Source organism: Neovison vison, chromosome 6 (assembly GCF_020171115.1).
Source record: "Neovison vison isolate M4711 chromosome 6, ASM_NN_V1, whole genome shotgun sequence".
In the NCBI taxonomy this organism is placed as follows: Eukaryota; Metazoa; Chordata; class Mammalia; order Carnivora; family Mustelidae; genus Neogale; species Neogale vison.
In genome coordinates this window covers 224,330,769-224,358,345 of record NC_058096.1, presented here as the reverse complement: position 1 = coordinate 224,358,345, position 27,577 = coordinate 224,330,769, and the positions used below count along the sequence as shown (strand labels likewise).

Genomic DNA, 27,577 nt, shown 5'->3' with positions numbered 1-27,577 from the left:
GGCAGCCCCCCAGCCCTGGGCTCCCAGGACCGCAGCAGCCCTAGCTGTTTCACTGAGGGGAGACAAGCTCAGGGGTAGGTGGTGACGTGTCTCAGGTCCTTCACCCCCAGAAGACCCCCACCACCCCCACAAGATCCTCACCCCCCAAGGACCACTCTTCCAGGAGGTTCCACTCCCAGGAAACCGCACTCCCAGAGGACCCTCTCCCCTCTCCCCCCACCCACCCAGACCCTCCCCCACAAGCCCCCCACCCCCAACGACCCCACAAACACACCCTCACGCGCAGGAGGCCCCACCCCAGGACGACCTGCCCCGCCCCCACCGCCTCCGCACTTGCGCGCGGGACGAAAGATGCTCTGGTCGCCCCCCGCCCCGCTCCGCGCTCGGGCCGTGGAGGCTGAGACCGCAGGGCTGTCGAGGCGGCCTGTCCCCGATTTCCGTCCGCTTGGCTCGGACCGCCACCCTCTCCAGTCCCCATCTTCCAACCCTCCGGCCTCTGGGAGCGGAGTCCGCTCACACCTTCCCGCCCCGTCTGTCCTGACCCTGGCCGCGGGGTCCCCGCCAACCCTAGCCCCCAGCCCCTGCCTCTCTGTCGCCTGCAGGGTCGGGCGTCAGGGCGGGAAACGCCCCCGGGAAAGCCCCGGGGAGCAGCCGGAGGACGGGGCGGCGGGAAGCAGCCGGGGCACCACTATTTAAGGCGCGGCGCGGCGGGCGGAGGTCAGAACCGGGGCGAGCATGGAGCAGGGTCTCGCCCTCCTGTTTCCCGTCTTCCTGGGGCTCCTCCAGCGAGCCCAGGGTGAGCAGGGGAGGGGGCTCGGGCCGAGGGAAGGCTCGCAGCGGGGCGGGGCGCAGTCTGGGGGAAGGGGCGGAGGACCCTGCGGTGTGGGGGTCTCGGAGGAGGCCCGGCCGGGGGCGGGGGGCTGGGGGGGGTTGCTGGGGCTGGGAGCGGGGGCGGGGCTGAGAGCACCGTCTGCCCGCAGGTGGGTCCTTGGAGATGGAGCCTCCAGATTCCGTGGTGGCCGTGTCCTTGGGCGGGTCGCAGCAGCTCACCTGCCGGCTGGCCTGCGCCGACCCCAGGAACCCCATGGTGCAGTGGCGCGGCCTGGACACCAGTCTGGGCACCGTGCGGTCGGACGCGCGCAGCAGCGTCCTCTCGGTGCACAACGCCTCCCTGTCCGAGGCCGGCACCCGCGTGTGCGTGGGCTCCTGCGGGACCGACACCTTGCTGCGGACCGTGAAGCTCCTGGTGTTCGGTGAGCTTCGTCCCCTCCCTGACGCCTGGGCACATTGGGCCGCCCAGCAGCCCTGTTTTACCTCCAAAACAATGCCACCTTTTCCTGGGAGTCTTCCCAGATTGCCCACCCGCCCCCGCCCAAGACTGCATCAGCTCCAGCTGAGTGGTCCCGCAACCCACTCCCTCCTCTCCCGTCAAGCCTCCTCCCCCTACCTGACCCCCACTCTCTCTGCGTTCCACCCGTCCTCCATACTTGACATTCTAGATACACACGCTGTGGCCACTGGGTCTCCTGGGAACCCAGGCACCAGCAGCCCCCACTCACCTCTTGGCCGCACCCCAAGCCCCCTCCTCGGGGCCCAGGACTGACCCTGTGGGCTCGCCCCCCCCCACACCCTCTGTCCACAGCATTTCCAGACCAGCTGACTGTCTCCCCAGTAACCCTGGTGGCCAGGCGGGACCAAGAGGTGGCCTGCACCGCCCATAACGTCACCCCTGCCAACCCTGAAGCCCTCTCCCTATCCCTGCTCCTGGGGGACCAGGAACTGGAGGGGGTGCAGGCCCTGGACTGGGATGTGGAGGAGGAGCCGCAGCAGGGCGAGGACCAGCTGCTCCGAGTAACACAGCGCTGGCTGCTGCCCCCCCTGGAGACCCCCACCCCACTCACCCTCCACTGCCGGGCAACCATGAACCTGCCTGGCCTGAGACTGAGCCACCGGCGGGCCATTCCAGGTGAGTCTCTGGGGTTCTGGCCAGCCTACACACAGTGCCCCAGGAAGTAGGTGAATTTCCCCCCACCCAGCTCCTGTGAGCCCTCATGAGTGGTGCCCAGGAGCTCTTCTGGAATTCTGGCTCCGCACCCCCCCACCGTGTCCCCATCTAGACGGGTCACAATATCTACAGTAGGGGGGAGCCCCGAATGCCTCCAGTATGATATTCCTCATGAGTTTATTCAGCTGTTCAACAGGTTAACTGAGCACCTTCCCTGTGTCAGACCCCCTGAGATCCTGTCCTGCTCTGTTCACAGTCCTCCAGAGCTCCTCCCTCTGGATAAAAACGCAAATCCTCTTATGTCCACAGGGCCCTGAACCACCTGCCCTCACCATCTACCCCCCCCCACTCTGCTCCAGCCACATGAGCCTCCCAGCTGCTCCTCCAAGAGGTTAGGCTTGGTCCTGCCCCAGGACCTTTGCATATGTTCCACCCTCCACTGGGAATGCTCTTCCCCTAGCTCTGTCCATTGCTCCCTCACTCGCCTTCCCGGTGAGACTTCTTCCGACCTGTCTAAATGGTCAACGTGTCCTTACTGCCTCTTACACATGGATGTGGACACACACATATGCACACACATGAGCCCTTTCTCCTATTGTATGTTTTTTGACACCTTTTAACAATATCTGGCATCCTGCATTTTCTGCTCATTTTCTCCATTGTCTGTAGCCCTTACTGTTGGCTTCACTGAAAAAGAAATATGTCTGGTTCATGGCTATGTCCTCAGTGACTACAGTGCCTAGTGCTCCGTAGGTACTCAACACGTGTTCTGGTTGGATGGATGGATGGATGGATGGATGAGACCACAGTGCCCAGCACACAGCAGACGCACAATAACCACTTGCTGAATGAATGAACAAGTGAAAACATTTAACTTGGGGCTGAGGACCCAGTAGGTGCTTGGTTCATGTCAGACGTTATTAATTTAACAGACATCTAAAATAAGACAAGTGTTGTTCACATCAGGAAGCCCCCGGCACCCTCTCACTAAAAAAGCACAAATTCCTTCTCCATGAAACTCATCACTGTCCTTGGGGCCATCAGGTGTGGGGATGGAGCGAGAGCGCTCCCAGTGGACTGGAAGTGGGGGCAGGGAGGGTGCGGGGGGAGCACGCAGAGAGGCCTCCGGATTTGAAAGACGTTTCATGGTTGGGTGTACAAATCCCCTCCTGGATCCTCAGTCTCCCCGCTGTACCACAAAGAGCGGAGAACGCCTTCCATTTGCCAGGGAGCACTTCCCCTCCCCCCACCTCCCAGTCCTGTAGTTTGTAAAGTCCGGTACTGCCTCACCCTGCACTCAGTCTCTCCGTGGCCGCTCCCAGGATGGGTGGTTCACACCCCCTCTACGTTGAGGAAACTGAAACGCAGACGTTCGGAAACTCACTCAGAGTGGGGAGGGGACCAAAGCAGACCCTGACCCTGCTCCTCCCCACTGGGATACCCTTCAATTTGTCCAAGAGGCCCCGGGTGGGGCTTCAGCCCACAGGTCCAACTCTGTGGTCTAAATGGAGAGACGAACAGAAGAGGGAGCCTGGGGCAGGAGAAAACCCATTACCCTGTTTTCCAGTCCTGCACAGCCTGACCTCCCCGGAGCCCCCTGTCGAGACCTCTCCCAAGGCCACCCCAGAGCTGAGCTCCACTAGCAGCTCCAGGAGTCCTGGATCCCCACCCAGGAACAGCAGCTCCGGGAGTCCTGGACCCCCACCAGGGAACAGCTCCAACCGGCCCTGCCGCCCAGAGATCCTCCAGTCTCCAGCCGCAGGGGGTCTGGAGCTACTTTGTCAGGCACTCTGCGACCCCGGTGTGGCTGTGGGCTGGACCCAGGCCCCGGGGGGTCTGGAAGCCTACCAGAGGCGGGAGGCTGGGGCCCAGGCTTGGCTGAGCGTGCCCTGGGCCGGCTGCTGCTCTGAGGGCTGGTTTCAGTGTCGCCTGGACCCAGGGGGACAGATGGCCAGCCTCTACCTGGTCCCAGAGATCTGTGAGTTCTGGGGGCTCGGGAGGGGCCTGGGGGAACTTCAGAGGGAGGGAAGCCCAGGATCAAGACCTCAGACAGGGAATGGGCCTGCTCAGATTCAGTGTCCCCAGCTAACCCGTGGGCTTCCCTTACGGTGGAAGGTGACCGTCACTTGGCACTGTGAGGGCTGCAAATTTCAGAGACTACGTTTCACAGTGATCTGTAAACCCTGACCTTTACACCCCACAACAGTTTGTAGCACAGGAATAGAATAGAGCCACTCAGGTCATTTCAAATTTTCTAGTAGGCACATTTAGAAGAATAAACGAGATATTTTACATTCTTTTCTCTTAAAAAAAAAAACTAATTGGTCAACATGTGGTGTGTAATTTACACGGATAGCAGGGGACATTCAGACTAGCCGGGCATGGGGGGCGGCCATGTCACTTCTAACCAAAAGGTCCTATGTACCTTTCAAAAGATCCATTCTGGAGTCGTCTGGATATTTCAGCAGTTTTTGTACACTCCAAAAGACGCCCTAAACCATGAATTCCTCTCTAAAATCTTAGGGAACTCGGCCAGTGGGACGCCCCTAGCAGATTCCGCTGAGCTCCCCCCCCACACCTGCAATCAGGTGCTCACGGCTCTGCTTCCTTCTCCAGGCTGCCAGACAACACCCCCAGCCCTGTGGACAGGCAGCTTGGTGCTGGGGCTGCTCTTCTTGGGATTCCTTGCCCACCGGCTGCGGAAACGCTGCAGGCCTGCCCAGTGACCACCCAGTCCCCCAGTTGCTTGGGGCCCCCTGCCTCACCTAGACTGGGCTGGGGGGGACTGGCCGGGCCCCTCCTGAAGCGGCCTGCCTTTCCTGCCACACAGTTGCAGCCAGAGGACGACTGCAGGGTTCTGGACCTACGTGGTGGAGAGCTGACCATAACCCCCTAACCCTGATGGCCAGCCTCTGAGATCCCCCTCAGTGGGACCCCCTCAGTGGGACCCTTGAGGACCCAGGCCCCCAGTGGTCCAGAGCTGGAGAATAAAGAGCATCTGGTTTGCCTCAGTGGTTTCTGTGGTGTTACAAGGATTTCACCGTCTGCACTGGGCGGCTCCCCTAAGATGAGGACGGACAGGACGCAGACCCTGGCTTGGCCCGGGCTGGAGGAAAGGGAAAAACGGAGTGCAGGTTCTGCTTGGGGTGGGCAGAACACAAAGGCTTGTGCCTTTCCCCGGATGGGAGACCACCTCAGGGATAACTAGAAGTCCTCAAAAGAAGTGGGGGAAGGGGGCGCCTGGGTGGTTCAGTGGGTTAAGCCTCTGCTTTTGGCTCAGGTCATGATCTCAGCGTCCTGGAATCGAGCCCCGCATCGGGCTCTGCTCCGCAGGGAGCCTGCTTCTCCTCTCTCTCTGCCTACCTCTCTGTCCACTTGTGATCTCTCTCTCTCTCTGTCTGTTAAATAAATAAAATCTTTAAAAGGGGGGGTGGGGAGGGGGTGGGGAGGGGGTGGGGGGGGGAGGTGGACAGCGTGGACAAAAGCCACCGAAGCGGCTTGCTGAAGGCTATGGTCTCTCTCTCGGGGTGGCTTGGGGGCCGAGTCGGTCGGGTGGGGCAGAGGCGAGGAGGGGCCGGGAGTCCCGTCAGCAGACGAAAGGCTGCCGATGCTGGGGTTCCGCCCGCGGGCCCTGGGGCGCCACGGGAGGGTTCAGAGCGGCAGAGGCTGCGGTGCGAGAAAGACCCCTCGGGTGCGGAGGAGAGGTAACAGCACGGGACGGGGACGGGGGACCTCGGGCCGTCCACCCATTCGGCGAGCCGACCCCCTAGCTCTGCCTGGCGGGCGGCGGGCGGGGAGAGGAGACCTCCCCCCACCGGGGTGAGCCGTAAACTCCAGGCAGGTCGGACGGGGCTGAAGGCCTGACGGTGCACAAAGGCCAGAGGAAAACCGGAAAGCGGAGCGGGGTCGGCGCTCCGTCGCGGACTCGGGACAGTCCCCGCGCAGGCTCTGCTGGGCTTCCCAGATCTCCAAGGAGACTGGTTGCTAGGGGACCGTGCTAATGAGGGACTCGCCCGCTATCAAGATGGCGGGCAATCCGGCTTCAGGCCAAACACCATGCCCTTCCTGAAGAGCCATCTTGGAGTCTGGCAAAACTCAGGTTCCGGGCTTGAGCCTGGAGAGCTAACCGGCACGCGCAAAGAGGAACCCGGAGAAATGATGCCAGTTAGCACCTAGTGCGGGGTGGTAAGTCGCCTGTTCCACTCATTTGCCAGAGTCTTCCGGTGGGATCCGGGCGCCTTCCGCCCTTAGCCAAGATGGCCGCCCCGAGGCGCCCGCGCACTGTGGAGTACGGCGGCACTTCCGGTCCCGCGGCCCTCACCGAAGATGGCGGCGGTGGAGAAGCGGCGGCCGGCAGTGGCTCCGGTGGCCGGTTTCACCGACGGCGGCCGGCCGGCCGTGTCCCGCACAGCAGCAACGGCCGAGAGTGAGGAGGACTTCCTGCGGCAGATCGGCGTGACGGAGATGCTGCGCGCGGCCCTGCTGAAGGTGCTGGAGGCGCGGCCCGAGGAGCCGATCGCCTTCCTGGCGCACTACTTCGAGAACATGGGCCTGCGCTCGCCTGCGAACGGCGGCGCCGGGGAGCCCCCGGGCCAGCTCCTGCTGCAGCAGCAGCGCCTGGGCCGCGCGCTGTGGCACCTTCGCCTGGCTCACCATTCCCAGAGGTGCGGGCCGGGCCGGGCCGGGGCGGGGCGGGGGCGGGGGCCGCGGCGGACGCGACCCCCGCGTGCTGCTGCGGACGTGCTGGGCCCGGTAGTCCTCCTGGCGCCGGGTGGACCCCGACCGCGGGCGCTCCGGCTTTGGGGTGCCTTTCTGCAGGTGCCGTGTCCCCTCCAGCCCGCCTCACTGTTAGAAATTCACGGAGCCCAGAGAGGACCCAGAGCCACAGAGCTAGTCCTCCGAGCCGGCTCCTTCCAAACTAGGTTTCCCTAAATGCTTCGTTGCCGGCGCCGCTGCCCATCCATTAAGCCGGAAAGCGGGTGTTACAGGGCTGGGCCGTGCACACTGAGAACAGCTCAGTCTCCCGAGGCCCGTACCCCCGGAGGCAGCCCCCAGCGGGCAGGCGGGCTGTCCAGAAGGAGGCCAGCCTCACGCCCAGGAAAGGGGCTGCAGGGACTAGGCGGGCAGGTGCCCTGGCCTGGAGGCCGTGCAGCTGCACTGTGGGACTCACAGGCTCGTCGGCCTTCCCCGGGCTGAAGCATGGGGGGGATGGCCCCTCCCCCCCACACGTGCCCCCCAACAGTTCCGAGCCTATGAAAGGTGATTGAGGAATATGTATTGAACAGACGATCCACGTCAGATACTGGGTTGAGCTTTCAAAACAACGCCGAGCAGGTGCGGTCGTGAGTGGATGTGGGTGCCCTGGGACTGGCTGGTGGGGAGGGGTCCCCAGAAGCAGAACCTGAGGCAGCATTCGTGTGTGGGTAATTTATAAGGCAGTGCTCCCGGGAGAACCCTGGAAGCGAATGTTCCAGCCTGGTCACCAGGGGATTCTGCCCTCCCCCCCTGCTAACCCTAACCCTAACCTTTAGGCAGCCCTCCCAAGAGAGTCACAGGTACAGGCCATAAGGACAGCACTGGGAAGCTGGGGAGGGATCCCAGGTATGGGAAGGGGGATGGAGGGCGGGCATCTGAGCAGAGTATCCATGTGCTCTGAAGTCCTAAGTTGCTAGGTTTGCAGGGGCAAGGGTGGGAAGAAAGTATGCAGAGACAGCCCTGGGCCATCCGTGGGGCTGTCCATTGAGGCAGGAGGTCACTGATTTGGGGGGAAGTTTCCAGGGTTGCTTGGGGACTCGTAGGTCAGGCGGCGGGGAGAACCTTGCAGCTGGAGGATGGACAGGTGTGTCTGCAAGTGGGACAGGCAGTTATCAGCCAGGAGGGGTTGTGAAGGCCTCAGGAGAACTGAGAAGAGCCCAGGACCCAATCCTGAGGAGCCCCAGCCTTGGAGAACCCATAAAAAAGCATGATCAGGCCAACCAGACATGAAGGAGGGACTAGAAGAGAATGTCATCGCGGGACATCTTCCAAAGGGGAAAAGTCATCAGTGGCTGGGCCACCATGTACAGTTGTTCAGGCCAAACACTGCACAAGCCACTCATCGCACAAGCCGCTCACCTATAGACAGTCACAAACAAAGATATGTCTATGAAGGTTTTTTTGTTTGTATGCTTATTTGTTTTTTAGATTTTATTTATTTATTTGACCGAGAGAGACACAGCAAGAGAGTGAACACAGGCAGGGGGAGTGGATGAGGGAGAAGCAGGCTTCCTGTCAAGCAGGGAGCCCGATGCAGGTCACGATCCAAGCCAAAGGCAGACACCTAACGACTGAGCCACCCAGGTGCCCCTCTATGAAGGTTTTTTGTGGAGTTTTTTCCCAATTCACACAGAGGCACCTTGTGGGCTGGCAGCAGTCCTGTGTCCAGCAGCCCACAGATGCGGGCTGACAAGTGTCTGTTGGGCTTAGGGCCAGGAGAGCTGTATTCATGTTCTGTGACTGCGGTAACAAATGACCACAAACTCGGTGGCTTAAAGCAACAAAAATGTGGGGTGCCTGGCTGACGGAGCGGGTGGAGCAACTCTTGATCTCAGGGTTTGAAGTTCAAGCCCCTGTTGGATGTAGAAATTAGGGGTTAGGGTCCCTCCTGCCTCTCCCAGCTCCCAGGGCTCCAGGTGTCCCTAGGCCTGTGGCCACATCGCCCCAGTGTCCTCCTCTGTGTCTCTGTCCTTTTCTTTCTCTTCTAAGGACATTTGGATTTAGGGCTGCCTCATCTCCATATCCTGGACAAATGACACCCGCAAAGACCCTGTTTCCTAATAAGGTCACTCTCACAGGTTCCAGAGAGACATGCCTCTTCGGGGGACAGGTCTCACTGCCCTGCAGGGGTGTTGGAGCCCTCGCCTGGAGGCCCTTTGGAGCTGCGGGGCTGCGGGGGATGGAGTGAACCTGGTAGGGGTGGTGATGCCCGAGCCCCTGCACTCCTGCTCTCCCCAGAGACAGAGCCAGGGGCCAGCTCAGCAGACAGGGGCCGATCAGGAGCCCCTGGACCTAGCCCAAGGGGCCAACAGCAGAAGCCAGGCCTGACCAATGTGGGAAGCAGGTGCCCCTCTGACGTGGAGTGTCTGGGCTGTTCTTGAGCATCTCATCCGTACCCAAGATGCAGAGAGAAGTCCTCCAAAACCCCCTTCTCCTCTGTGCGCAGATCAGAAGTGGTGTTCTCCGGGAGGTGGTGGCCCAGGGTCCAGGGGGCCACCCCCTGCCAGCCTCAGAGCCCCAAGGACATAAAAACCATGTTTGTGAGACTTGCTGAGGGCCACATGGCCACCAGGGGGCAGAGCCAGCGTGCGAGCTGGACGGTGTGGCCCCCCAGCCCCCGAGGCCCCTGAGCCTCCCCGTCGCCTGGGTGCCTTCCTCCGCAGGCCCCCGGGGATCTGGGAAAACCTCCAAGGGCACCACCGAGTCCAGGTTCCTCCCGGGCACCGTGGGATGCTGAGCGGCCTCCCTGGCCTCCACCCACCCAGGGATGACCCCCAGAAGTGCGCCCAGACCTCATTGGGAGCCGCCCGGGGACGGCCCCATGGAGGGCCCGTGGTGTAAAGGGAAGGGTTTCCGTGTCTCACTCCGGAAGTGTTCTATGCACACCCACACGGGTGTTATGTAAGCAAATGCTCACGCTCTAGTGCCCCGGGTGGGGGCTGACATGGCGGAGCCCTCGGTGCCAGCCCCATCCCCGCGTCACAAACGGAAGCACCACGAGCCGGCAGACAGAGCGGGTGCCCCCTGGCGGCCGCCGGGAGCGGCGTGGGAGTCCCCGGGGGACTGCGGGACCGGCCAGCGGTCAGGAGTCCCCTTCCTCGGCGTCTTGCCCTCCAGCTCCCACCTCGTGCAGCTGTGGTCGCCGCTCTGCGCGTCTGCCCGCCCCCCCGAGGCTGGGACTGTCGTGGGCGGCCCGCCGAGGCCTGCCCTGGTGGCAGCTAACGCCGAGGATGCAGGGCTAGGCCCTGTGCTAGGTACTTGGCCCTTGAGAACCCTGAGAGGCAGGAATGGGGACCCTCGCTCTCGAGTGACCAGAACCCAGGGGTGGGGCCAGCTGAGAGCTGAGGACAGAGCTGTGCTCCCAGAGGGCGTTCACGGGAACCAAGACCACCATGGCACCGGGGCCTTGCTGTCTGGGTCCCAGCCTCTAAGGAGGAGGGAATTCGCCCCCGTCGGGGGCCGGCCAGGCTGCTGGAGAGGAGGCATCGCGGCCCAGAGTCCGATGAACTGTGGACCGTGGTGGCATGGGGACGAGCTGCGTCACGTGGCAGCCACAGCTCTGGGACTTCAGTGGCCCCAACACAAAGGACTGCTGCCCAGAGGCCGCAGGGGTGCGCCCGAGCATGGCCAGGGGCGGCGGACCGCTCAGAACTTGCCTTGGGTGTGGACCGCGTGTGGCTCCCATGCCCCCTCTCGGCAGAGTCAAGTCCTGTGGCCCGCCGGCCCCTCGAGGGGTGGCCGGTCTTCAGGAGGCCACTGGGCCCTCCCCGCCCACACCAGCCAGGGCAGCCTGCACCCTCATTGGGCAGGGCAGTGTGGCAGGCTGTGGTCTCTGTCTCTTGTCCTGGGGCTCGGCCATCGCGCCCAGGGCTGGGACTGAGGCCCGGGAGTGTGCATCTTCAGAAGGCGGGCAGACCCTGAGCTGCGGCTGAGTTCCGGATGGACCCGCGCCGCCTGGCACACTTGCCATCTGCCGCCCTCTGAGGCTGCTGGGCTGGGGCTGGCTTGTTAGGCAGGGACGGGCAGCGGACAGAGGCCCTAGTGACCGCCACGCTTGTTCACAGCAGACCCACCCTTCCTGGGGAGGAGCTTCAACCCCGGTTCAAGGCCTCAGCCTGCTAATGCGGTGGTGGTGACGAAGGTCACGGGAGCGTGAGGTGCCGTCTGGCGTCCTTCATACTTCACGGCACTGGTCTCAGGGACCCCAAGTCCCAGCACAGCATGAGGGCCCGACGAGAAGAGAAGGGAGTTTATAGCCAGGCAGGCCGAGGGTGCAGCCCCAGCTGGGAGGGAGGCTCCCCAGGCTCCTGTTCTCGGACTTCTGGGTGGCGGCTGCCTCCGCTGATGCGCAGAGCTCACGGGGCAGCCCCACACGGGGCGGCCCAGCGCAGACCGGGCTCCCGCTTGCCGGCCCACGGGAAGATGAGGCAGGATTCCCAGGTCACGCAGGAGGTGAACAGAGCCGCAGTGAGCCTTGTCTCGCTAGGGGTCACGGTAGAAATTCTGAAGGGCCACCAGTCCGGTGAGGGAGTGAGACGTGGGGCCGACCAGCCCCCAGGCTCAGCGTGCGGCCCATGCTAACATCCGTGCCGCCCGCGTCTGCTCCTGAGGCTCACAGCACAGCCGCGTCCTGGGGCCTCGGGCGCGACGTGGGGCAGAGTCGTGCCCACCTCGCAGCCGACGGCAGGCGGACAGACCCCCAGACGAGGACAGGTCGTACTTTTGGTTTCGTGAGCCGGGCCCTGTGGCAGCCGTTCAGCTCTGCCTTTGCAGCAAGAAGGCCACCGCAGGCTGGATGAGGCCGTGTGCCGATAAAACTTTATCTACAAAATGGGCCATGGGCCAGATACGACCCATGCACGTAGCGTGCGGCCTCCCGGGCTGTGGGCCTGTGGGAGCATAAAGTAACGTGCATCTAAAGGCCAGGAGTGTCCCCACCCCGTAAGTTCAGTGGCCTTGACGGAGGGCTGTCCCATCGGCCAGCTCCGCAGGTACGTACAGAGGACCTGCCGCGCCACACCGTGTCGGGGCACTGGGAGCTGTACAGAAACTCCCTGACGTGGGCTCGTGGGCTGACGTTCCGAAAGACGTGAAACTGCATCACGAGGACGTCTTACGTTAAGTCAGATGGTGGTAACTGCCCTGAAGATAAAGAGGGGGTGAGGGGCCCTGGAAAGGGGACACTTGAGCAGTCGGAGGAGCCATGGGGAGACGTGGGGGAAGGGCACACCAGCCAAAGGACTCGGCCTTTGCAAAGGTCCTGGGGCTGGATCAGGCCTGGTTTGCTGGAGGAAGACAGGAGGGGACGGGCAGTTGGGGCTGGTGGGCGGGGGAGGGGGCCGTGGGCGGTCCTGGGCTCTGCCCAGCTGGGCCAGCGCTGCATCCTCTCACAGGACAGCCTTCAACAACAACGTCAGCGTGGCCTACGCATGCCTGAGCGCCAGCGGGCGCAAGAAGAAGCCGGGGCTGGACGGGCGCACCTACAGTGAGCTGCTCAAACGCATCTGTCGGGACGGGGAGGCCCCCGAGGAGGTGGTGGCGCCCCTGCTGCACAAGATCCAGTGCCGGGACCACGAGGCCGTGCCGCTGGACGTCTTCCGCGCTGGCATGCTCACCTGCTTCGTGCTGCTGGAGTTCGTGGCGCGGGCCGGCGCCCTCTACCAGCTGCTGGAGGACCCCACCCTGGCTGTGGCTGACCGGCGCGTGGGCCAGGCCGTGCTGGACACCCTGGAGGGGGCCCTGCAGGCCAGCGACGCAGCCACCACACCCTCCCGCTACCTGGAGGCTGGCTCACGCCTGGGCCCCGACAGCCTGGCACTGGCCATGGACCGCGCGCTGGGGGCTCGGCGGCCCGGCTCCCCGATGACCCGGGAGGAGTTCCTGGAGAAGGCTGCTGCCCTCTTCATTGCCAAGGTCAAGCCGGTGGCCTGAGCCACGCACACGTTACCTGCTCCACCTGCACAGCTGGGGGCTGTGCGAGGACCTGCTCCTGGGCGGAACCCCGGTCTGGGACCAGGACCGGAAGGTCCCTGCGTGCGGGGGCGCAGGGAGTCCTCCCACCCCCACCTTCCAGCCTGGACTCGTGCCCCTTCAGAGGGGAGGCCGAGGGTCCCAGGAAGTGGCACCCCCTCCCCTCAGTCCCACAAAGTCCCCTCTCAACAGTAATAAAGTCTGTTCTCCAGGCTGACCTGGAGTGTGTGTGTGCTCCCCTACCCATGCCCGGGTCTACTGAAATGCTTCTCCGTCCAGCACGGCCAGTGCTGCCTGGGGGCAAGGCCGGCCGCCTGGGAACGCCAGGGCGCCCCTGGACTCCGCTTTACGGAAGTAGAGGGCAACCGGGTGCCCAGGACCCACACCGCTGGAGCCCAGGAGGCCTTGCTCTCCACAAGTACCCCAGCCAATTGCTTGCAGCCTAGGCCTCAGGGTGCCCGGCTGTCAAAGGAAGAGGTCAGCTGGGCAGGTCGTTGTGGCTGTGATGGTGGAAATGGCCAACGTGCGAGCACTGTGAGTCTCACGTGCCCTCTGAAGAAGCGAAAGGGCTGCCCGAGTTGGGTGGGTGGGGCGGGGAAAGCACGGCCCGGAGCGGTGACGGTCCACCCCGCCAGCAAAGGCCCCTCCGGAACCCGCATGCCACGCGACCACCACCTGCCCTCGGCCCACCCAGAATCCACACGCGCCCACGAACTTCGTCCCGGCCCCCACGGGGCATCCCTCCTCCCATCCAAGGGGATGGTTTCTTCCACAAGGCATCCGCCCCGAGCAGGAGGAGGGGGGCCAGGGGCAGACGCCCAGCCCAGAAGGATGGCCGGCTGGTCACTTCACTCGAGTGGCTCAGCCTCCAGCTCCAGCAGGTGGGCCCCAGGACTGAGTGAGGGAAGCCCCATGGGAGTTTACACCCTTTCCACCGCTGCTGGCAAGGACCTCCTCTCTCCATTTCCCAGTACCTACCACCCCCCCACCCCCCCCACCCCCCCCCCCCACCCCCGCACAGGCCAGGTCATCAGGGAGCGGGGGAGTGGGGGGAGCCGTGGCTGCTGTTTTCCAAAAACAACCCCAGCGGGGCTCCTGTTCCCGCAGGCTCTGGCAGAACTTCCCCCACTTCCCCTCGGAAAGGGGTCAAGATGTGGACTCTGCTTTCCCTTTCCTTGGACTTGGGTGGCTCTCACGACATTACTGAATTTCCACGGCGAGGTCACAAAATGTGGCACAGACCACGGCCAGCAGGGCTCACCCACGCACCCGGGAGCTGTGTTGCGAGGAAGATTGGGACCCGGGCGGGGGCTGCTCTGCAGATTCAGGGACTGAACAAGTAACTGTTTCCAGCTGCAAAGCTGTGGGTCGTCTGTCCTGTCGTGCAGAGATAGGCTCCTGGAAGACTCACGAAAAGCGCCGGCTCAGCGCATCGGGACCGTCACTGCTCTGCTCTGCCGTGGCCCCACGAGGGAGGGGCACCCAACGTGTCTGTACCGTGGCTGCCACGGGGATGGGCAGCAGCGGGAAGCAGGCGTCAGGCCTGCAGACAGGCAGACCACCTGTGTCACGGGCACCCGTCCCAGAAGCCAACACAGGGATGGGGGCAGGCAACTCCCTGGAGACTCAGGGGCCAAGGCCACCTCCAGTCAGCTCCGTGGCCCCCGGAGGTGGCTACTCCTTCCTAGTCATCAGAAGCCAGAGTGGGCAACCTGTGGCGGGCGCCTCCCCTGCGCAGGGGAGCTGCATAGCCCAGAAGGCTCCCCCCATCCTTGTGGCGCAGGAGTTGCCCATGAGTGAGGACCAGGGCATACGGGAGCCAGCCCCCTTGTCTCAGATGTCTTTGGTGCAGCTCAGGCTCCAGGGCCCCCCAGGATCAGACGGAGGCCAGCCCCAGCCAGGACCACTGCCCCCACAGCCTCACGGGGTCTCCTGGCTGCTTGATCTGGGGTCCAGAAGTCCCGTGCGCCATGATCCTGGATGGATCTCTGCCAGCCGACAGAGTCCTGGGAAGCTGACATGAACCCCTTCCCTGGCGTCACAGTAGCAGTAGCGTGGACCATGGGACCCTACGAACCTCCCCCTTCCAGCAGCCCCCCTCCCCGCTCTCCACGTGCACTCGCTCGCCCCTAGTGCTTCCCCAGCTCCTCCTCCCCTCTCAGCACCTCACCAGCCCACGGCTGCAGTGACCGCCTGGACCCCGTGGGTCCTCAAATCCATAGCTTGGGTCCCTTGCCCAGCCCTCGAGAGCAAACCGCCAGCCGGCCGTCTTCTGGGAACGTCCCAAGGACATCCCAGGCCTGCCGTACCCAGGACAGACCCTCCAGCCACCCTCCCGACACTGGGGCTCCCCTGGGGCTTGTGGTATCCATAGAAGCTTTTGGGCCGGCGGTCCGGGGCTGGCCAGATGCCTCCTCCTGCCCCATCACCTGGCCCTCTTCGGCCTCCTTCCTGCTCCATCCCACCCTCTCCTCCTGCACACCAGTACGGCCCTCTGCCCAGCCCACCCCCCCATCCAAGTGCTCCAGGAACCCTGTGCTCAGTCCTGGGACTTTTCTCTACGGTGGCTGAGCTGGGAGTACCTGGATCTGAATTCCGTCCCCGCAAGTCCGGTGGAGGAAGCCAGCACTGAAGCAAGCAGACCCCGGGGACTCTCCAGCTTCTCCTCCGGCCTGGGTCCCTTCACTCGGCCCCAGGCACCCTGGCCTCCAGCCACTTGTCCCCACGGCAGGGCTGTTGTACGTGCGATTCACTCTCTGTCACACTGTTCCTCCCGTCCCGTGGGCCTCGCTTCCTCACTCCACTCTGGTCTCTGCTCAACGCCACCTCCTGAGGGACCCCTTCCGCAGGGACCTCTCTCCAGAAGGTGCTCCCCTGCCCCCACCCCTGCGAACGCTCACCCGCCCTGTCTTCACAGCTCCTGTTGGTACTGAATTTCCAGCCTGTTTATGACTCGCTCCCTGGCTCCCCAGGCTGAGGGCTTTGCTGGTTTTCGCCACCGCTGCACCCCAGCACCTAGATTTCTGCACAGAAGCTCACGAATCCACCCATCAATTTTCCAGTGGACGACCTTGAAACTGATAGATGTAAATGTGTTCAGTTCCTGCGGCTGTGGTACCAACCACCACACACGGACCCTCTGACAGTTCTGGGCTCAGAGGCCCTAAAACCCTGGCCCCAGGGGGACCTGGCTCCTGCCTCCCACCCGGCTCCCAGAGGCTGCACATCCCCCGCCCACAGCCCCCCTCCCCCATCCTTACCACCAGCCTCATAGGCTTGGTCCATCTCTCGGACTCTGACCCTCTCAGTGGGCCCACCAGTATTACCCAAGATAATCTATTACCAAGTTTTTGTTTGTTTGTTTGTTTGTTTTAAATGCTAGCTCTGCACCCAACGTGGGGCCTGAACTCAGGACCCTGAGATCAAGAGTCACACACTCAGGGCGCCTGGGGGTCTCAGTCGGTTTAGCATCTGCCTTCGGCTCAGGTCATGATCCCAGGGTCCTGCTCAGTCCCTCGCCCTCTCCCTCTGCCACTCTCTCCTCTTTCGTTCTCTGAAACTAATAAAATCTTAAAATATAAATAAAAAGCCTTGCACGCTCTACTGACTGCAAGCCGGGCACCCCTTCCCATCTCAGTTTTGGTTTTTTGTTTTTTTTTAAGATTTTACTTATTTGACAGAGAGGGAGTGAGCAAGGGAGGGAACACAAGCAGGGGGAGTGGGAGGGAGAAGCAGGCTTCCCGCTGAGCAGGGAGCTCCACCCCAGGACTCTGAATCAGGACCGGAGTCGAAGGCAGACGCGGCCACACCATCTCAAGATTGTTCATCTTATCTGCAAAGTCCCTTTTGTCCTGGAAAGTAACATAATCACAGGCTGAGATTAGGACCTGGGCAGCCGCGGCGGCAGTATTTTCTACCAGAACCAGCCCCAAGGGCGCGGCCAGAGGGAGGCGGAGCTGGCCTAGAAGCTGGTTCTGGCGCCGCAGAGCACACCAGCCCCGAAGCCTTGGTCTCTGGACTCCAGGTCCCCGCCCTTGAGGCCGCATCCCCCCCCCCTCCCTGTGCACCCTTCTGCTTCACCCCTGCACACACACGCGCGCGCACACACACACACACACACACCACCACCCCCCACCCCCCGCCTCCTGAGATCAGGTCTTCCTTCTCAGCAGGCAGAACGGCAGCCACAATGTCCATAACCTCTTTTTTTTTTTTAATATTTTATTTACTTATTTGACAGACAGAGATCACAAGTAGGCAGAGAGAGAGGAAGAAGCAGGCTCCCTGCTGAGCAGAGAGCCCGATGCGGGGCTCGATTCCAGGACCCTGGGATCATGACCTGAGCCGAAGGCAGAGGCTTAACCCACGGAGCCACCCAGGCGCCCCTGTCCATAACCTCTTGAGGAGCCACAGGAAAGCATCTCAGACGTCAGCTTAGCATCTGAGGACCATCTCCAAGGCGGCCACAGAACTTCAATCTGAACGCAGGCTCTTCTGCGACGATATGTAAGGGAAGGCCCAAGTCAGACCGAGTGAGGAGGAACAGAAGAAATTTATCAGTCTGCATTTTGGGGGCTTTCAGGGAAGGCCAGCCCAGCTGGATCCGGGAGCACACACAGGGTCATGGCACTTTCTCCTCCAGGGACTCAGGTTCCTGAGTGCCAAGCACGTTCACAAGGCTTGTGGTGATGAGATGGCCCCATTTCTCCAGGCCCAGGCCCTCCCAGCTCAGCCACTGGGGCCCAGTGTTCTCTGAGAAAGTCCCCGAGTCCCATCTTACTAGATGAGCCACATGCTGTTCCTCATCCAACCCACGGCAGCAAGGGACCCGGAGTGCTCTGGGGATTGGCTGACCCTCCCTACAGCCACGGTTCGGAGGGCCGTCCAATCTGAACCTTACAGAATAAGAATGGGATGCCCCAAGAGAAAATCGAGATGCTGTGGACAGACAGGCAGAAACCCCTGATGACCAGCACCCCAGAACATTTCAGAGCCCAAGGAGCAGACTTTCCTGGGGGCTGAGGCCCCATGGGGCACCTGCTGGAGCACCTCCCTTTTCCTTTCCAGAACCAGCCCCCCACCCTATGCTTTGGGGGGATGTGGGGCTGACATAGGGAGATCCTGGGAAACCTGTCTGGGACAACCACGGTTAGCTCTAAGTCCTCTTTACTAACAAGCTGCCACAGGGCGGACGTGGGTGCTCGAGGCGGAGAATGACGGTGAGCACACCTGGAACCCTTAGCAAAGGGCACACCGACCTTTCCACCCACAAGGGGCCTGCTCCAGGTCCCCCAGGGTGCAGGGCAGAGGTGAGCCAGTCAAGGCCCCGGCCCCGGCCCTGAGGCAGCTCGGCCCGGGTATCCTCCTCGGAGATCTCCGTCCCTGTCCCCACGTTGGAATTTTGCTTTCTTTGCCTCAGGTAGGTTCACCGGCTTGTCCTCACGTGGGCCCCGGGTCCGGGCACAACCCCTGCAGCTGTGGGCGGCCCCCGCGCCGCACCGTAGCGCCACGCCCACCGCCCGGGGAGCTGTCACCCCGCGGATGTGGAGGACGGAGGCCGGGGCGCCGGACTCAACTCTCACGCCGAGTGCCCCGACGGGGGCGCGCGTGTCCAGGACCAGCCCGGGCCGAGCCCAGGCGCCGTCGGCACGAAGGGAGCGCCGGGGAGATGAGGGCACAGCCAGGCCCGGGGCTCGTCCGCGGGGCGGGCTCGGCCGAGGCGGGCGCCGAAAGCGGGGTCCACTCCACTGCCCAGCCTCTCCGGGGAGCCGGTGCCGCGGGTCGCGAGTCCAGCTCGTCCGACCGACGCGAGCAGCGCGGTTTCTCCGCGCCTCGGCCTCGGGGCCCACTCAGCTCGCGGGGCCCCCGCCCCCCGCCCCCCGCTCGGCCCCACTCTCCGCTCCCCGGACGGGACACTGAGGCACCGCCCGTCGGGGGCCCGGGCTCTCACTCCGCCCTCCCGCCCCGCCACGGCCGGCGGGGCCTTCCTTTCCGCTCGCCCAGAACCACCCGAGAAGGGAGTCGGCCTGCCTCCGCCCCGCCCGGGCCAGAGGACCCCGCCCCGACCCGCCCCCGGCCCGCCCCCGGCCCGCGCGGGGACGTCATAAAAAAAAGAAAAACCCCAAAAGCCTTGCGGCCCGTGCCGGGACGACGCAGCCCAGCCCTGCCCGCCTCCCCGCGCACAGGCATCCCGGGTGCTCGTCGGAGCGGGGGGCGGCCTCCCCAGCGGCGGCCTCCCGGGGGTCGGCAGCGGCGGCCTCCCGGGGGTCGGCAGCGCCAAGGCGCCTGCGCGCTCGGCCCGCCCAGCACGTCCCTCCTGGCGGTCGCGCCTGCGCGCTCCGCGGGCCGGGGGACGGGGACTCCACTTCCCGGTGTGCCCCGCGGGCGGGCGCGCAGGCTCAGTCTGGGCCCCGCCGCGGCGCGCAAGCGCGGTCGGGGGGCCGGCAGTGCGCGCAGGCGCAGCGCGGGGCGGGGCGCGCGGGCCAGGCCGAGGCGAGCGCCGGGCGGGCGGCGGCGGCGGCGCCGGGGCGAGTGGAGCGCACAGGGGTCCCGAGCGGCGGCGGCGGCGGCGGCGGCGGCGGCGGCGGCGGCGTAGAGGAAGAAGGCGGCGGCGGCGGCCCCGGCGCCCTCCCGGCCGGCGCGCGGCCCGGCCCGTCCCGCGCCCCCGCCGCGGCCCCGCGGCCCAGCGCGCCCCCAACCCCGGGCCCCGCCGCCGCCGCCGCCATGGCCCGGCCGCTGGTGCCCAGCTCGCAGAAGGCGCTGCTGCTCGAGCTCAAGGGGCTGCAGGAGGAGCCGGTGGAGGGCTTCCGGGTGACCCTAGTGGACGAGGGTGACCTGTACAACTGGGAGGTGGCCATCTTCGGGCCCCCCAACACCTACTACGAGGGCGGCTACTTCAAGGTGAGCCCGCGGCTCGCGGCCCCGGTTCCCGTCGGGCTCCTCCCCTCGGGCGGGCCCCTCTCTGTCCGTGCGGCCCCTGGGAAGCAGCTGCAGCCCCCGCTTCCCCAGCCGGCCTCCGGGAGCCCCGAGGGGAGCCCCGGGGACGCCGCCGGCCGGTTCGGGTGTGGGGCCCTTTGCTGGCCGCAGACCCGGGAAGGCCCTCAGCTGCCCTCCCCGATCCCTGCCCGGAGGAAACAAAGAGCCTCCCCAGGCCCGGCGAGCCTTATTGTTGGGGACCACGGGGTTGGGGGAGAGCGGGAGGGAGGCCAGCCTGGGGTGCCTGCGCCGCCACTTGCCGGGCGCCGATGGGGCCTTGCCAGCTGGGCCTGCTTGGAAAGCGGCCACCCTTCCCGGTAGCAGCGGGGCAGGCCTTCTTGGCTCCATCCCGAGCTTTATGTAACCTGTCCTCTCGAGCAGGCCCTGGGGTGCTCTTGCCACGGCCACCGCCCACTTTGTCCCCGGGAGCCACACCGCAGCCTGCGCCCTGGTGGACCTTGGGCCCCTCTCTCTCCCCGGCCTGCTTTCCTGGGTTCCACTGCGGAGCAGGTGGCCGCTAGGGGCCCCGATCCCACTCTCCAGAGCAGTTCTCCTTTGTCGTTGCTGGGAGCAGGGCTGGGGTGCCGTCCCTGGGCCTGGCTGGGTTTCCGACGAGTGTGACAAAGGACTCGGCCAGGACGCGGCCAGGATTCCGGCAGCCCTCTTGACCTCACCACCGGAGCCCAGGCGCGGCCTCGGAAGGGCTCTCTCGGGTTGCAGGGCTTTGCTTTTGGAGCCAGGGGCACAGGGCAAGGGGTCTCCGTGCAGAGAGCTGGGGAGTGAGCCCTCAGCCTGGAACGGCCCCCACCCCACCCCTGCCTGCCGAGAGGCTGCCCAGCCCCGCGGGTGGTGCTCCCAGGACAGGTCTGCGTCCGAGCTCTCTGCGCGTTGTGGTTGAGCCCGCTCGGTGGCCGCAAGGGAGCCGCCTGGTCCGCTGGGGCTGATTCCTGAATTGCGATTCCCCTGGTGCTGGGGCGGGATCCGGGGGTGCCTGCGGACAGCCCTGGGCTGGGTTCCCCGTCAGGCACCGGCCCGCTCTGACGCGCTGGGTCTGGGGTGGACCCCCCGCGGTTTGACGAGGTCCTTTCCAGCCTCTCTGCTCTGCGTGGGGCTGTAAGGAGGGGTCTCCACTCACACACCGCGGGAGGGTGGACTCGCACCCTGAACCCAGGCAGGCCCGACGCGAAGTGAGGTGGCGGATCTTTAGGAGGGTGTGGGGTTTCTGACCTGGCCCACTACTACCTGGTGTCTGACCTGGCCCACTACCTGGTGGCCGGGGATGGTGGTAGATCCTCCAGGCTGGCACTGGGGGAGGGGGCTCATCCCCTGTGTCTGAGAAGAAGGGACTGCCGGATTCCAGACACATGGGCCGTAGGGCCTGACCTCCATGAAGCCGGCGTGGCCTGGCGGTGTGGGGATGGGGGGGGTGCCACCCGCTGGGTCCTCTTCTCTGGGTGGGACTGGGGGGGGAGGTGAGGAAATGCAGGGCTGGGAAGTACCCAAGGGCCACCATCACTTCCCAGCCAGGTTCCACCGCGTCTTCCTGGTCAGCCTGGCCTTGAGAGCCACAATGGGCCTCGGGCGGTGTGGTGGACAGAAGGGGGTGCCAGAGGGAAGCAGTTCAGGGCCCTGCTCCAGTGAACTCGCTGTGTGTCTTTGGGCACGGTACTTTCCTTCTCTGGGCGAAGTCCTCCCTGGGGACGCTTGAAACGGTGTGGGGGGGAGCTCAGGGCCGCACCCGTTCTCAGGGCCCTCCCCTAGAAACCTGTAGGGCAGGTTCCAAGTTCTAGGTTTGCCCTGTAGTCATCACCGAGTTCCCTCCCTCCTGGGCCTCAGCATGGTCACCCCAGAACAGAAGGGCTTCCCCTAAATGCCCCCAGTGCCCCCTGCCCCGGAGAGTGACTCCCAGAGATGGGCCTGGGGCAGTCGGAGCGCAGGCGCCCGGCTTTGGCTCCCGGCACACAGGCTCAGCTGAGCACCTGGAGCACCGCCAGGATCCCGGGCCGGGCATCGTGGTGTCCAGGACTGGGGCTTACACAAGAAATGAAGCTTTTTTACCTGCTGAGACCTGGGCAGGAGGCCCTCCCCGGTCTGCCCCCATGACCTTCCTGTCTGCTTTCCTGGCCCCCCGCAACGGACGCTCACAGGAGAACGGTCTGTCCGGCGCTGTCCGTCCGGCACCGACTCCCACAGGGCCCAGACCGCAGGGGTGCCGGGAGTCACGGCTCCATGAGCATCTTCCCCACGGCCTGGAAGCTGACCCTGGGAGTCCACCGTCATGCCGGGGGTGACCTGAACCCGCCATGCTCCCCGGGGCCTGGCTCCTGGTCCCTCCACAGGGCTGCGCTGAGAGAGTGGCCCCTAGGGTTGCTCCTCAGCCACGGGGCGGGGCCTGGATCAGCCCGGGTGACCCGAGGAGACCTTTGAGTGTGTGGCAGGCAGGGTCCCGGCTGCCCTCTGGTGGTGGAGGTGTCTGTCCTGGCTGATGTCCTCGTTTGCGTGTCCGTGGGCTCAGTCCCCAGACAGCAGCCTGCACTGGCTGAGCCTCCTGCTCTCTGCCCCGCCCCAGGCACGCCTCAAGTTCCCCATCGACTATCCGTACTCCCCCCCAGCCTTCCGGTTCCTGACCAAGATGTGGCACCCCAACATCTACGAGGTGAGTCCGCCAGGCCCACCCCGCCCCCAGCGTCTCCATATTGGGGGGGGGATGCTGCAGTGCCTGATGGGAGAGGGCTGCGGTGTGGGCACTGACCCCCTTTACCGTCCCCACACAGACAGGGGACGTGTGCATCTCCATCCTCCACCCCCCGGTCGATGACCCCCAGAGCGGGGAGTTGCCCTCAGAGCGGTGGAACCCCACCCAGAATGTCAGGTGAGGCTGGACCAGGCCCTGTTGGAGGGGCTGCGCAGCACAGGGACCCCTGTCCCCAGCAGCTCTCCCGACTCGGCTCCTGTGGGACTTGCTCGAAGCTGGCCAGGCCTGGGGACACAGATGTGGGGGGACATGTGTCTGTTGCTCTCAGGGCCGTGACTCCCTGCGGTCCTGCGTAGTCCGTCCAAACTGTCCTCCCGCCGGGGTGCTGGGGGCCCCAAAGACCCTCTCGCCTCATTTCCTGGGGCTCCGTGCCCCATCCACCCGTGGGGACAGCCACTGGGAATTTCAGGGCCATGTTTTCTCTCCCACGGTCCCCCCACAGAGGCCGGTCACCTCTGTTTCAGGGCCGAGCCCCTCACCCTGCCTCCTGGCCTGCATGTGTTTAGTTCAGCCCAAGCCATAATGAAAGCTGGTGGCACGGAGGGACCCACTTGCCTGCAGGATGCCTTGAGAGCGGGGACATGTGGAATGAAGGTGGTCCTAGCTGCCCACACGTGTCCTTTCCCCAGGCTGGGCTAGCGTGCGGGGCAGGGGCCAGGCGTGCGCCCTTATTCTCCAAGGGGCCTGAGACAGAAACCAGCGGCAGCGACGTCACCCACAGGGTTGGGAGTTGAGGGGTCCCCTGGGCGGGGGCTGGCCCCTGGGTGTGTCCACGAATACTGTGGCGCTAGGCCTGGCTCCTGGGGTGGTGTGGCCAGAGAGCACGCTGCCCCGGCTGACGCCACCCCCCCACCCCCCCAGGACCATCCTGCTGAGTGTCATCTCGCTCCTCAATGAGCCTAACACCTTCTCGCCGGCCAACGTGGACGCCTCTGTGATGTACAGGAAGTGGAAAGAGAGCAAAGGCAAGGACCGGGAGTACACGGACATCATCAGGTGAGGCCGGGGTCTGCCCGGAGGCAGTGGTCCAGGAGGGAGACCCCGTCGCGGGGCGGGGGGTGGGGGCAGGCTCAGGCCAGTGCACTGGCTCTTCCTCCTCCCCTCTGTTCATTGTGCCCCCAGCCTGCTCTTCATGAAAACGGATGTTCTCTCTCTGTCCCGGGGGAGGCTCTAGTCCCGCCAGCACGTGGTCCGCGTGTGGAGCCCGCGGCCCCTGAGCCGTGTGCTGCGGAGTCTGGGTCCCAGGAGCACATGTGGTCGGGCCCGATGGCCCAAGCTCGAACCGGGTCGTACCACTCCCGTCCGTCCTGGGCAGCCCAGCCCCCTCCTTGCACCCAGCCAGGTGTGCCCCAGATGGGGCTGGTTTGCTGCTCCTTCCCAGACTGACTCTTGCCTCAACTTTGCTTTTCGTGCTTTTTCTTTGGGGGGGGGGGCGTGTTTTTCCCACGTCATGTTGTGTTCTCATGATTTCCTGCGGTGGACGTCGCTCGCGTTTGTTCCTTTGAAACTTGGAATTATCCTGTAAAGGCAGAAAAAGATCATGGTATTAGTGTGTTTAGAAAATCACTTTTTTTGGAAAACACACGTTTTTCCTGGTTTTAGAAGCAGCGTGTTGTGCAGGGACCGGGCAGGACTAAGCCTCCAGCCCTCCTGCTGGTCTCTTCCGGTGATAAGCAAGCAATGGTCCCCGCAGAGCACCCGTGGGCAGAAGGAACGCGTTCCGGACCACGCGGGACCAGGGCTGGACGTGGTCTGGGGCTCGGGCTCCAGAGCTGCTTGACCTCCTTTCCTCTGGCCCGTCAGCTGCTCTGTCCATTGTCCATTGTTACTTGTAATGCGCTTTACGGACTAGTGGGGGACGAACTTAACCCTTTGTTAGGTTTTTCCAAAAACTCGTGTACTTCTTACCTAGAAAGAGGAGTAAGGTCTGCGCCAAGCTGCGGCACGACCCCGGTCGAGGAGGGGGGCGGCGTCCCCGGCAGCACCCACAGGAACTTCGGGCCGCAGTCCTGGCGTGTACCGCAGGGTCGTCCCTGGGTCGGGGGCATGCCTGGCTGTCGTGGAAGCAGGACCTCGGAGGCACTGCGGGACCCCCGGGGCTGAGGGGCGGTGCCACGGGACATCCGTGTGTCAGAACTCACCGCTGTGCCCTTGAAAGTGGCACAGTTGTGTGTGGATAAAGCTCCAGGAGCTCACGAGGGTGAGGAGGGGACGCCTTCCTGACAGAGAAACAGAAAGGAAGCCCCGTGATCTCAGCAGGTCACCGAACAGTTCCCGTTTAGGTGGTACTTGCAGACACCCGCACGTACCACTGCCCCAAGACCAGCCCCCCGCCCCCCGCCGCCTTCCGCGGCTGCTGCCCTGCCTGACCTCGGAGGCCCGTCTGCACGGGCCGGCCTCCCGCACGCACACGCGTGCACTTGGCTGTGCATCTGCCATCGTCCCCCGCCCCCAGCCCCGCTAGTCCGTCTCCCTGTCGTCCGCAGACCCCCGGTCCCTGTGCACCAGGTACACCTGGATGGGGGAGAGCGTCGCCAGGAGCCTCGCGTCTGCTCCGCTTTCTGCTGATTCTGCTTCTCTTTTCTCAGAGCGAAACCACGTCCTCCTTCGGCGGCTCCGCCCTCTTTTTGCTGGGTCTGTGGTGGTTTCTGTGAGCAGCGTCTGAACAATGGGTGCAGGGTTGCTCGTGGCATCCGAGTGCGTTTTCCCCTAGCAGCGTGCACACGCACACGCACACACCTGGCCCTACGGTGACCCCGTGCCCGCAGAGCGGCCCCTTCCCACGGTTCCCTGTCCCCCCGTTGTCCCAGGAAAGATCTCCCCCAAGGCCAGGCGGTCCCAGCTCTGGGGCTGTGCCGAGGAGGAGCAGCCGGGCTGGCGGCGGCTGTCGGGAGTGCCCGTCGGGCTCCTGCCCGGGGGGACCCTCCCTGTGTGACGGGACTCCTGAGGGTCCGGCGCGCGCTGCCTCACCCCAGTTCTTTTTCCAGGCACCGCCCACGCGGCGCCGGAATTGAGAGCAGACTGTTTCCACCCCTCGGGGCTCTGCAGGCCGCTCACGCATGCCCACGGGAGGGAGGCTGGGACGTGAGCCACTGCCCCTGACCCGCCCCCACCAAGCCGTGTTCCCCACGCGCGCCGCCAGCGGGTGCGTTGACAGCGTGTGTCGTCCTTGGCCCTGCAGAGCGTCCGTTCCGGGGGTGGTTTGTGCCTGCTCCTCGGGCCCTAGGTGGGAGTCCCCCGCCTCGGGAGCTGTGCCGTCCCTGGGGAGCCAGTGCGCCGGGCTGAGTGCGAGCCCCGTTTTCCTCCTCGCGTTGGCCTTCCCCGTCTGCCCCCCACACCTCCGTCTGCCTGTCCCTGCGTCCCTCCGTGTGTGGTGGGTGCCACGGTGGCCCAGGCACTGAACGCAGGATGGGAAGTTCAGCTGCAGCCCTGACCCACTGTCCCTGCTGGCGCACCTCTGCTGTCCCGGCCAGCGCGGCCGCGCGCCTCCCGTGGGTGCCGACCGACGCACGGGGCCGCTGGTCTCTGGTGGCCAGGGTCCTGCGTGCCGTGGGCCCCGCCCTGTGTGGCCCTCCTCTGCGGCCTCCGAGCTCCTGAGGGCTGGGCTCCTGTTGCGGGACCCCGACGGGCACAGAGCCGTAGCCCACAGGACCGTCTCTCCCCCAGGAAGCAGGTCCTGGGGACCAAGGTGGACGCGGAGCGGGATGGCGTGAAGGTGCCCACCACGCTGGCCGAGTACTGTGTGAAGACCAAGGCCCCGGCGCCCGATGAGGGCTCGGACCTCTTCTATGACGACTACTACGAGGACGGGGAGCCCGAGGCCGAGGCCGACAGCTGCTTCGGGGACGACGAGGACGACTCTGGCAACGAGGAGTCCTGACACCACGACCCCGAGAATAAACTTACAGATTTTACCTCAGCAGGCCCGGGCTGTGTGCGCCGACACCGGCTCGCGGGAGGGCCTGGCCCCCGGGTGGTCGCTCTTCGGGGTCGCCCAGTCTCCCACGTGTGTCCTGGGGCCTCTGCTTCCCAGGGGAGGGCCGCCTGCCAGGTTTGGGACAGCCCGGGCGGCGGGGGGCCTGAGGAACCCGGACCCCCCACCCGTCCGCAGCTCCTGCTGGCCGGGGCCAGACCGTGGGCTCCCAGCTTGTGCGTGGACGGGTTCACCTGTGGTCACTCTGCTCTGCTCTGGTTTGTTTGGGATCTGAATAAAACGACTTTATGAGAAGCTAGAGAACCACCCTCTCCTTGGCCTCCACAAAGGACTGCAGAGAACGGCCGGTCTGTCACCAGGCTGGATCCTGACAGGCCCACGTGCCTGTGACCCTCCGTGCCAGGCGCGGGGATAGGGGCCTGCAAGCACCTGGACACACACGCCGGGGGCACCGCGGGGATGTGGGGTCTGGGCAGGCGGTGGCCGCACGTCCACGGACACCCTGGCAGCCTGGGGCAGAGCACGTGCTGCCGGCCCGCACCCACCCCCTGGGGCCTTGGGGCAGTAAGCCGCCTCCCTGCCAGCCGTGGGGCCCCTGGCAGCCCCGACGCGACCTGCGTCACGCCACTGTCACCCAGGACCTTGGCTTCATTCCGTGTGACTGACACGTCCAGAGTGGCCCAGATTCGGGATCAGATGGCCCAGTCGGGACGGGGTCCCCCGTGGGTCAGTCGGGCACGTGCGCAGCCTGACAGCACCATGGCTGGGCCTGGCTGACCCCACGCAGGAGGGCGCTGGGCAGAAGGAGCCGGGCTGCCCCGGGCGAGCCCAGTCAGACCCGCACCGCGGCCCGCTCACCAGGGCTTCTCCCCTGCCCCACTAGTGAGCCCTCGGGCTGTGGGTGATACTGTCTGTGAGACCCTGTGGTCTGGTGGCTTCTTGAGCTGGAAGGGTTCACCCCCTTGGTTTAGTTTCTGGCTTCTCTTAAGCCCAGAGAGCTGGCGGGGCCGGCCCGGCAGGAGCCCCTGTGGATGGGACTTGCAGCTGGTGTTCTCAGCCACGGGAGTAGCGTGGCCCGTGACAGCTACACCAGTGCCCCTCCCCCAGCTTCTAATTCGGGCCTCGGGGCGCCTGGGGTCCAGCCTCCTGAGTGGGGGCCGGGTGTGTGGCCCTCTCAGCATCC

General features: G+C 64.8%; 3 protein-coding genes across 3 annotated transcripts; all 3 read left to right on the top strand.

Moving 5' to 3' along the window:
• The first annotated feature begins 735 nt into the window (after nucleotides 1-735).
• Nucleotides 736-4,916, top strand: MADCAM1 (mucosal vascular addressin cell adhesion molecule 1). Its single transcript, XM_044255470.1, has 5 exons — nucleotides 736-796; nucleotides 981-1,253; nucleotides 1,643-1,966; nucleotides 3,573-3,983; nucleotides 4,622-4,916. Exons 1-5 carry the CDS (start codon nucleotides 736-738, stop codon nucleotides 4,729-4,731), a joined length of 1,179 nt encoding a protein of 392 aa, XP_044111405.1. The 3' UTR covers nucleotides 4,732-4,916.
• A 1,388-nt stretch (nucleotides 4,917-6,304) lies between these two features.
• Nucleotides 6,305-12,947, top strand: TPGS1 (tubulin polyglutamylase complex subunit 1). Its single transcript, XM_044254760.1, has 2 exons — nucleotides 6,305-6,669; nucleotides 12,154-12,947. The coding sequence occupies exons 1-2, from the start codon at nucleotides 6,332-6,334 to the stop codon at nucleotides 12,689-12,691; spliced, it is 876 nt and encodes a 291-aa protein (XP_044110695.1). The 5' UTR covers nucleotides 6,305-6,331; the 3' UTR covers nucleotides 12,692-12,947.
• A 6,473-nt stretch (nucleotides 12,948-19,420) lies between these two features.
• Nucleotides 19,421-26,688, top strand: CDC34 (cell division cycle 34, ubiqiutin conjugating enzyme). Its single transcript, XM_044254759.1, has 5 exons — nucleotides 19,421-19,630; nucleotides 22,275-22,361; nucleotides 22,480-22,577; nucleotides 23,322-23,456; nucleotides 26,127-26,688. Exons 1-5 carry the CDS (start codon nucleotides 19,454-19,456, stop codon nucleotides 26,338-26,340), a joined length of 711 nt encoding a protein of 236 aa, XP_044110694.1. The 5' UTR covers nucleotides 19,421-19,453; the 3' UTR covers nucleotides 26,341-26,688.
• The last annotated feature ends 889 nt before the right edge of the window (nucleotides 26,689-27,577 follow it).